The sequence below is a fragment of the Crocodylus porosus genome, unplaced genomic scaffold (assembly GCF_001723895.1).
Source record: "Crocodylus porosus isolate Cpor-Errol unplaced genomic scaffold, CroPor_comp1, whole genome shotgun sequence".
Taxonomy (NCBI): domain Eukaryota; kingdom Metazoa; phylum Chordata; order Crocodylia; family Crocodylidae; genus Crocodylus; species Crocodylus porosus.
Window position 1 is genome coordinate 57801063 of NW_017728943.1, and position 11042 is coordinate 57812104.

Sequence of the window (11042 nt, forward strand, 5' to 3'; positions counted from 1 at the left end):
TTTATTTTTCTTTCAGATACTCTCAGGAAAACATTATACAAAGCTTTCTGAGTCATACTCCTTTTTCTTCCTCCACTAAAATGGGTGTTAAAAAGACCATGTTGTATTAGCAATCATAATGAGCTACTCAATTGTTCAGTGGTAGGTATGAAAGGAACTTAACCTTCAGCTTTGTATATCTTCCAGGACTAATAAACATACACAGTTTACTTTATACTTAAATATTTTTTAAAATAAACAATTTTTCTCCAGTTAACCTCGTTGCTATTGATATTCTGTGATATCTGATATAATGCTGCTCTAGTAATGTCATGAAATCAATGAAATCAATGAAATATTAGCAACTGTATTCATTTGTTTGTACCTGGAAAGTTTGGCAGTTGCCATAAGACTAACACACAAACACAGCATTCAGAATAAGGCCTTTCTGTCTTTACAGAATGCAAAAATGCCATTGCAGAAAGGAAAGAAATGCAAAAAAGCAGTAAAACACGTACTGCAAGAGTAAATGAGATCCAAATATTAATATATTAATACACTGCGTGGCTTTTCACTTAATCCCAGCACTCAGAACTAGAGTTGTTAGATTAGTCTGGATCTTGACATATAAAATTAACCATCCTAGCATCTCATTCAGGAGTTCTAATTCTAACATTTTCTACTATGTATATATTTAATTCACAGATCTCAAAGCATTTCACAAATAAAAAATCTTCTTCAGAACAATCGTACAAAACTTAGTAAGCATCATTCACCCTTTGCAAATGGAGAGAACAAGTTAGAGGAAAAAATATTTGGCTCACCTACGATCATAAAACATGTCTGCACCAAAGCTGGGTACAGAATCTAAATGCCCAACTACAGCCATGAGGGACTATGTCTTCCTTGTGTTCCTAAGGTTCTTTCCTTTTGTGATTGCAGGAAAATCTGTTTGTATACACCAGGGGCAGGCAATTATTATAGCTGGAGGGCCACTTCATAAGGTTTGGAGAGCTGTTGATGGCTGCTAGGGTAGGCCTGCCCTTTGACAGGTGCCCCGCCCCCTGGTCTCAGAAGTCTTCCCCTCCTAGCCCTGACCTTTGCCAATGGAAGTCCCTCTCCCTTCCCCTGGAAGTATTCCTTTTGACAAGGGGGTTGCCATCTTGGAACTGGAAAAAAAAATTATATTAAAAAAAAAAAAAAAATCAAACGACATACATTAATATGATTTTAAAAAATCTTTGAATATTTTTGTCTTGATTTATGTGCGTTTGCATAGCGTTCATAGAGATGACTGCATAATACCTTAAAATGAATTCTTACTTTTGTATATTGTGGTGGGTATGGAAGGGTGTGGGGCATATGGGTGGGTGGGTACAGGGCTTGGTGGGGGACTGTGGGTGAGTGTGTGTGGGGATGTGAGATGTGGGGGAGGGTGTATGTGTGGATGTCTGTGTGGGGTTTGTAGAGGAGTGGATAGGTGGGTATGGGGTTTGTTGGGGGGTGTAGATGCATGGGATGTGAGTGGGGAAGGGTGGCGGGGGGGCTGTGGTGTATGGAGAGGGAGGGTGGCTGGAGTATGTGAGGGGGTGTGGGTGTGGAGTGTGCATGGGGGAGTATGGGGGTGTGCATGTGTGTATGGTGGGGTATATGTGTGGGACCTCTCTACAAATACGCCTCCCCTTCCCACAAATGCTCCCCTACCTCATTGCACACAACTTCTGCCACCAATGGCAGCAGCAGATGGCAAGGCCTCAGGGCACTCACAGCCCACAGCAGGTAGAGCCCTGGTGGTACGCAGTTGCAGCAAGCCCCAGGGCTGCACGTGGCCAGGCTGCCAGCAGGGAGAGGGATAGGGCCAGCCCAGCTCCAGAGCCACTGCCAGCCCAGTCTCCATGATCCTGCTGCCCCACCCTAAGCTCCTGCCAGCCTTGGCCCTAGGACACTCATGTGGGCTCCGCTCTCCCCCCAGCCCGTTTACTGCCAACGCTCCTCCTGTCACTGCCGTGGCTTCCCCCTGCCTGCCTGTCACTCTAGCAATGCATCGTTCCCAGCTATGTGGGCAGGACTGCAAAATACAGTGGTCCCTGGCTTGCTCCTGGAACGTAGTTCCCAGCTGGCTCCTGCTGCTGTGGGTCCTGCGCACCCACTCACTGCCACTGCCCCCCCACACCTGTCACTGCTGCCCTTGACCTGCTGCTTCACTTCCTTCCCCACCCGCCACCACTGCTCCCCCACCCCTCCACAGTGCATAGTTCCCAGCTGTATGGCCAGGACTGCAGGATGCAGCAGAAGCTAACCCAACCCAACCTTTGCGGTTCCTGGCTGGCTCCTGCTGCACCGCATTGTACCGGCCATGCAGCCAAGAACTACATGGTGCAGAAGCCAGCCTGGCACAGCCAGCACCACGTGGTTCCTGGGTGCATGGCTGGGACCGCACAGCAGAGCAGGAGCCAGCCGGGAACTGCGGGGGCCAGGCTAGGCTGTCTCCTGCTGCATCCTGTGATCCTGGCCATGCAGCAGGGAACTGTGTGGTGTCAGCCAGGCTCAGCTGGCTCCTGCTGCACTAGTGATCCTTTCCTCACCCTCTGCTTGTTCTTATCTGAAACTCTCTCAGATGCAGGGAGGGGTAGGGAACAGCTCTCTGGTCACCAGGCCAGAAGCCTGCTAAGCAGAAGCTTCTGGTAGGGGGCTGGGGGTGGAGCAGGGCCAGGCAGGCCTTACTGCTAACACCACTGGGTCCTACTGCCACTGAGTCCTGCCACCACTGGCACCTTGCCATTTTTGACAGGCAGCCACAGACAGACAATAATTAATTTTCTAAATTTTTTACAGATTTACTTGAGAAGCATCTTTTTGCCAAGATTATTATACCTTAGATTATATTATAGGAGCTTTGCCTAATTCATGGAGTATTAATTCAAGGCATAAACCAAAGCACCATAAACCAAACACAAAGTAACAGAAATCAACAAAATGTTTCTGTGAACAACAAAAAAACCCAAGAAATAAAATTGTATAAAATCCAATAAAAATAATAAAAATGTTGCATTAGGTTGGAAGAGTTTAGATTATTTAGTCTGGAGAAGAGAAGACTGAGAGGGGGATTGATGACAGTCTTCAAACACAAAATGGTTGCTATAAGGAAGGTGGCAATTAACCCTCTGTGTCCACAAGAGACAGGACAAGTACTAATGGATTTAAAATTATAAGAGAAATTTTGTTGGAATTATTAGAAAAAGCATTCAAATTATGTGAGTGGTTACATACTAGAACGGATTACCCTAATGAGGTTGTAGAATCTCCTTCATTGTTTCTAGTTTCCATGACTTGTATGATGAAGTATAGGATCTTTCACCACATAAAACACTTGTGTTGCACAACTATTCTAGATGTTCAGCCAGGAGGTTGGCACATCAGTGAATTGGCAAACTCTTAATAAGGCAGAAAGCAAGGGCTTCTAAGTCAGTTAACAAATTGAACCAGACCAGGAATTATAACAGTAGCACTGACACACACAGAGGACTGCAACAGTATTTCATTAGGACAGAAAGAATGTAAAAGAGCAATGCCTGTAGAAAATGGCAGTCTTTGATAAACCACCTGCCCAAACCTATTCACAGCCTATTCTACAGCAGGGGTAGGCAACATTTTCCAACTGCAGGCCAGAATGACCCATCACCAGTCAGATGTGGAAGGGTGGACACTAGGACCTGGCCACCATCGTCATTTGTCCCCGCAGCGACATAGGGAAGACTACCCACGGCAGCAGGGGGAAGTGCCCACCACCAACACTTGTCTCCCTAGCAGCACAGGGAAAGTGGCCACAGCCAAAGCCCCCCACCATCAAATGCTGCTAAGTCCCATATCTATGAGCCAGATCTGGCCCATGGGCCACAGGTTGCAAACCTGTGTCCTACAGGACTTATAAAGTTGCCAGGCAACCCAACAACCTAAATCTATTACTAAGGAAATAATATAAAAGAAGTCCCCTCCACTAGAACCTAAGTGCATAACCTAGGCACGTTCCCACCTCTGACTTTACAGGTCAACCCGCTCCCCGACCACACACACAACTTTTAGATCATCCTATGCACCTTTTTCCTCCTGACTAATTGTAAGTGATAACTCCCTTTATTCCACCTTAGCATACAGGACATTCTCTCTCGCTCTCTTTTATAGCTGATCTTACCTGTTTTGTCTGTCTCCAGCAAGCTATGCCTAACTTTGCCCTTCCCTTTCCTGTTTGTTGTTCATTCTTTTTTTTGCACCCATCTTCCTGCTTGCCCTCTGTGCTTGCTCTCCCTCCCCCACAGGCTAAGCCATACAGCTCTGTTAAGTAAGGGGAGGACTGAACAAGACACAGTGAAACTTACAAAACCAAGCCTATTTCAATGACAGATACACATTAAAAGTGATAGGTGATCACCACGTTTGAAAATCTCTTACCTATGAACTCTGATTTTAGGTACCAAATATTTTACATTTTGGCTCTGACCAATACATTTTATTATTGTGAGCCGGCACACATCCGTTATTATTATTACTATTATTATTAACATTGTTGTTATCATTATCATCATTGTATTGTTGTTTTATTGCTGTTGATCTTATTGTTGTTGTTGTTATTATTTTCAAGTGCCAGACAGGCATTGCTGACTGACAGTGTCTGACTGACAGTCTTGCAACTAGGGATTCAATATCCAAGAGTCGACTGTTCCCTTTGATCAACTGACATTTAAAAGAATCTTGCACTCAGTACTCTGGCCTGCTCAAAAGACCTTCAGTTGAATAAAATTATGGGATAGTACAATGAGAATGCTTCAAAGGAACAGAGGCATACGTTTCACAGTTAGCAAGTTCCCCCAACAGAAAGTTCGGATTTTACCTGCATTGCAATCCTCATTTTAAAGAGCTGATAGATCAGAGGACATAACATGTGATATTTTAAATATGTTACGTTTTTAACAAGTCAGCTCTGACAGTATAAACTTATAAGGTACTTTATGAACAGTTCAAATTCAAAAATGACCTCCTCTTGAGCAGTTACTGCACATTCTGGAAAGCTAGGACATACTGTCTGGATTTTGGATAGGTTAAATTCAACTCTTGTTTATCTGAGCAGAGTTCAGCACAATATTTCTACCATCCAATTACCAGAAATTAAGGTGGGAGAATGTGGGGGTAGTAATGTCTTCAAAGATCTATGAAATAGCATTACCCTGCAGCTGCAGTTAGCTAATAAAATTGGACTGACGTTATCCCTGATGCTAGTAGAAAAATAAAAATGACATGTTAAATTCACTTCTCCCAGAAGAAAAACAAAAATTGTTTCACCGGCCAATTTCAGGTGTTGAAAACTTAGGGGGACACTGTCAACATGAATTTTTTTAATTGCAAATATGTCAAGTGTTTAACCAAGCATCTTTAAATGGCATGGGCCTTCAGAATTTTCTTAAAACTTGTAAAAAATACTAAAAATTTTCTGCTCCCTTGATAAAAATCAACCATGTCTAAGACACGTTAATTTCACAAAGTGGCTTGTTTCAATTTTGTGGGGTTTTAAAAGTATTTTTGTTCTCTTTTCCAATACCATTCATGTTTTCTTTTGATAAAAACAATTACCAGAACTTTTTGGTTAGCAAAAAATATGTTCTCATCCCAAACCAAGAGAAGAATTGAGATATTTAAATGTTTGGTTTAAAAAAAATTCTACAAAATTTCAATTAAAAATGTCCAAATATTTTGTTTCAACATCTTTGATCAAAATAAAACAACACGACATTTCTGAATCAAAATATTTATTTTGGTACGTACAAACAAGCATGGAAAACAATTTTAAGTAAGTTTGACTTTAAATTCATGAGAGCTGTAGTTCTAATGCCCCTGTTTTTTCTCAGCGACTGGCCTTTGTGGCTAGAACTTCTATGAGGCAGCTTAGTCATATGATACCTATGATGCACCACATGGCATGGCCCTAGTGGAAACTATTGTGTATTGTGAAATATACAGCAGACAAGAAGCCCAGCTCATGACACATCTCACCTACAATGCCAGGAAGCACCATAGCATGCTCAGTGTGTTTAACATCAAACGAGTCCAACATTAAATATTTTGCTTTGCTTTTAGCATCAGAAGAAAATTCTGTAAAAAATATTTTTTCCCAAAATATTGACATAAAATTTGCATTAGTTCTATCCATGACAAACTTCAAATTGCTAGTGCAATGCAGAAGAAAAGTAGACCATTTACACAACCATTATACCAAGCTGCTGACTAAAACACAATAAAAATACACTTAAAAAGGGCACAAAAATATTTCTCCGCATCTTTTCTCAGACAGAATGATATTCACAATAATACCTGTTTTATAAAAAAGGAAGCAAACCCAGAAGTAAATGAACGCATATTTAGAAGTCAAAGGCAACAATCCTTAAGCAAACTTCTTACCTCAAAAAGTTAGAAGTGTCAGAGACTTAATGAGGTTCATTAGGGACTTTGCTATTTCTACCAATTTCCTATGGAAGGTGCTCAGGGACCATAGTGATGGAGAGCAAGGTAAAGTAGTCATGAAATAATTGGATCTTAGATATGGAATAAAAAATGGCAGACAGGAAAGTCTTTTTAAGATTGAAAGCTTTCCTTTAAAATTGTAAACAAGACTTGAGTTCTTCAGTAAGAAATCCTGCACACTGCATATGTTTAAGTCCAGGAAATGATATTATAAAGGGTTTAATTGCTTATCTAACTCACGATCAGAAACAGTCTCAATGACATATTTCAGATACTTATATTTATTCTAAGATCTGAATTGTCACTTACCAGTACAAAAAATTTTAAGCCACTTCAGCTTATCTAGAAAAACCTCAGAGTCATATCCTGCTCATCTGTCTTGACCACAACTACTCGCATGAGTCAAATGAACAATTTAGCTTTAGAAACTAAAATAAAAGTTTTCATTTTTGTTTAAAAGTGTGCACCCTCAAAATCATACCTCTGGACGCAGAGTATGTGGTGCTACCCACTAGATGTAAGATGCACATATACTAGAATAAAATATAGTGATACACTATAAATTAAGGTGGGATTTTTAAAACCACTAAGCCACTTAGGCATAGACTGAATTTAGAGAAGAAACCTCCTTGGGCATGTGCACAACTATGTCACTGGTGACTTTGCAAACTTCTACCCTTACTGTATTTACAAGGGTGAATGTAATGTTTTACAAATAACTGTTTTCTTACACAAATCCCAGTGTGGGAATCCTAGATTCTAAAAGGAGTTTCACTAGAAGAAACTGAAATAAAAGTGATCTTGAGGGAAGCTGACTGAATTATAGGTACAATGAAAACCAGATGTATATTCAGAAAGCAAGTCTCTTCTCTACCACTATTTTGCTTCTGACTGAAAAGAACAGGAAAATGATGACTCTTAATGTTTTAGCAGCTAGAGGTCTATGCTTATCCCAAACATGAGTCACTTACAACTATTTTAAATGTAGTATTTTTTCCCACATGTATACACACAATTTTCACATTCATATGCAACACACTTTAATTCTCCTGATATGCCACCAGTCCTTTTATAGCTGTGACAATCTAGATAATATGCTTGCTTCTCACATACTCTTTTGGACCATCACAGCTGCAATAACACTCTGACATCACTACAATAGGGAAGATACTGAAATTTACCATTCAACATGGCATTTAGCTTCCAGTGCACCTGTATCTCAGGTCCCCAGACATAAGGAAAGGCATTTTGTGTCCCAACACTTGTGTAACATCTCTCCTAACTATACAGTTGGTTCAATAAAAGATATTACCAAACAAGTACTGCTTCTTATATGCCACCATGTAACCAACTATAAATTTATAATTGTGCCTTGTCTAAAATAATTCTGCCATAATACAAGAACAGATGGGTCCAATTCACCTATGATGAAAGTTCCTTTGCTTTAGTGGAGTTATGCCTGGGATTAATTTGAACTTGTCTTCATATACACACACACGTGATAGATATGTTCTAGGCTTTTTGAATTAAAATTTTAGTCAGGGTAAGATATTTTCCATTAAGATTTTAGAATATTTCTATCATTCTAATGAATAACACCAACTAAATCAGCGGACGGCAACATGCCACAAATGAGCTCCGCATTCTCTATATGCGCCAGTCCAATCCCTTTCCCTCGCCTAAGTTGCTGCTCTTTCTGCTCCCTGTCCTGTGCCCCCTTCCTGATCTGATGCTCTGCTTGCTGCTCCCTGTCCTATCTGTCATTGTGTGAAGAGTATCTACTCTTCAATTTGTCATGTCACACAGAGACTGCCCATGACGCTTGTGGCACTTACGAGACAGGTTGGACACCCACAAACTATATAAAGACTCTTGCTGAGTTTCAGGTAGCTGGTATTTCTATTTGAATTTTTTGTCATAAACAGTTCAATATAAAAAGGAAGCATCTTATCCTGTGAACTACTCCATCAGATTTCAAGAGCCTGCTGAAAAGGAGCAGCCTCCAGGCTCAGAGTCAAAAGTCTGGTAATGCCAACCACCAAAAAGCATGCTAATTAACACTCTATTTTTGAAAATAAACTTTCATGTGACCAATAAAATAAATGCATTTTTATAGCTGCTTAATGTATGCAATTAACATTAAAAAGAAAAAACAACGTACAATCAACTTACTAGCATGTTTATCTGCAAGCATTATAAGGCTGTTGGAAATGTCTCGTCGTCTGTAAAAACACACTACTTTTGCCTCCACGTTGCCATTAGCAGTCTAGAAAATAAGAGTATATTAGTCAAGTCAAGGTCTGTTCTTGCTCCACTGAGCTGTTGGACTCATGTATCTCAATTCAACCAATTTTAACTTGTATGAATAATCATCACTCACATAAGTACTCCTACTGAAGTCAACAGAATTTCTGAAAGGAGTGAAGCTCATATCAATTACAGTTCACGTGATCAGGACATTTATATTGACAGCAACAGATTATTAAGAGTTTATTTCCATGTTAGACTGTTAATAGCAGCAATGGCAATTTCATTTTAACGTAAGAATATGTATATATGGTTGAATGGGGTTTTTTGGTCCAATTCCATTTAGGTGAAAATATGCACTTCAAATAATCATGGCAATTTAAACCATATTCAATACATTACATTAAAGTTCAGAAGATTTCAAAATTCACTTACTTCAGCTAACTCAATGGAAAAGTTATTTTCCTTATAAAACTAAATCAAGGATATCATTTTTGTAGGATTTTTGCTACTGGGACTTAGGTCCTTAACAGGAGACTGACAAAACTAAGCTAACACTTTATTTTTACCATTTCCTTTATTATGAATATTAAAAAATTGACATAGACACTGACTAAACTATACATATACTCTCTCTAAAGAAGAAAAATATAACAACTCTCAATTTTACTGTATTGAGTTTCTTCCAGAAAAAAGATAAGTGGAAAAAAAATGAAAGCATATTTCCTGTATTCTTTCCGCTCAGTATGATATCCTTAACCCATGAAAGGTACATACTTCCACAGTAGGAATCTGGACTAGGTCCTGGAAACAACTCTTTTAAAATCCAATAAACGGCTGTGCTCTCCCTCGGACAAGATTATGCTACATTTAGAACATTATTGAAGTCACTTTAATTGCTGTAAATAAAACAATCTATACTCTAATAAAAATCCAAACTGATCATTATGGAATTTATAATGTGCAATTACTAACTGAGTGGATCACTATAAGAATAAAGGCAGTGACATACTGTTCCATTAATAAAAAGACTACCCCTTTCAAATACCAGATTTGAGGAATTAATAGATAAAAAACATAAATTTTACAAAATTTAAGTGTTTAGATATATTGTGACCATTTGCTTATAAGAGCAATTTTCTTTTAGTGATAACGATATACAGTTTTTAGTATAATAATACTTCATAGAATATTAGTAGAATATATTACAGCATCCTCTATAAAATGTAGTCCAAACAATATGTGATTCACTATAGACTCTTCATGCATCCTCACCATGCCACCAAAAAAAGCCTCGATCCAGCTGTGGGAAAACTCTATAAACAAAGACAGAGATTTCAAGTCCCCAGTCTTTATCCAAGAACTATTAACAAGGAGTATTCTATTAACATCAGAAAAGTAGTGTCCATGTGACCATTAGAAATTGTCAAAGACCTCACGGCTCATTTCTCATTGGTCACCGAACAAACACTAAATGGTAACACGTGGTCAGTGTCACCCAGAACCAAATCATTCAGGTTACCAGGAGGGTAAGAGAATTCATTCTCTTACTAAACACCTGAGCATCCAACCCCATATCCTTATAAAAAAATGGCTTGTTTTTTTAAGCTTTTTACCAGAATTTTCTGGATCACAAGCAATGAGCTATTACTGTTTTTCTATGTCACGGAACAGAATTACAACAGCTCACACAATAAGAAGTTTTCACATATGACATGAACACATATCTTCTAAGCAGCGTCTTCAGAAGATTCTTTTGATAGAAGCTTTACAAGAGCCAGAGCCAGAAAAATGCTATATGGGTTTTTTAAATAATTGTTCCTTTGCATTCCACAGGGAACAACATCAGGTGTTGTCAAGTATTATAGAAAAATGTTTACATATTAATGTACCTTGTTAAGTTCTTCTATCCGCCTGATCAGATATGGATTGCTCGAGGAGTTTTCAAAATAAACATAATCTAGAACAAAAGGTGAAGACATTTAATTACTTTAAAAGCAGTATACATAGAATGTCAAGTTTGTCAGTGCGTAATTTCCCAAACCTTAAAGCAGTTGTTTTCAAACTGTGCTCCACAATATGTCATTGGGGATTGTCAGGCCGGGTCACCTGGTTCCATCCACATCAGTCTTTAGAATAGGGGTAGGAGTTCCACAGCAGAAGTGGTAAGAAAGGTTTCCATGACTTCAGGAAGTTTGAAAACCACAACCCTAAAGGCTAGTACAAGGATGATGCTTCACATTTAATCCTAGAAATACTTCTGAGGTGCACTGATACATTGGTCTGATATTGGATCAGCACCA

General features: G+C 39.3%; 1 protein-coding gene across 1 annotated transcript in view; it reads right to left on the reverse strand.

Annotated features, from left to right (window-relative positions):
* Nucleotides 1-10705, reverse strand: part of MTA3 (metastasis associated 1 family member 3) — a 163671-nt gene extending 152966 nt beyond the window's left edge. The window contains exons 1-2 of the mRNA XM_019549403.1: nucleotides 10632-10705; nucleotides 8665-8758 (exon numbers count right to left, since the gene is read on the reverse strand). Coding sequence (XP_019404948.1) covers nucleotides 8665-8686 — 22 coding nt within the window. The 5' untranslated portion in view covers nucleotides 8687-8758; nucleotides 10632-10705. The remainder of the gene's footprint in view (nucleotides 1-8664; nucleotides 8759-10631) is intronic.
* Nucleotides 10706-11042: the final 337 nt, after the last annotated feature.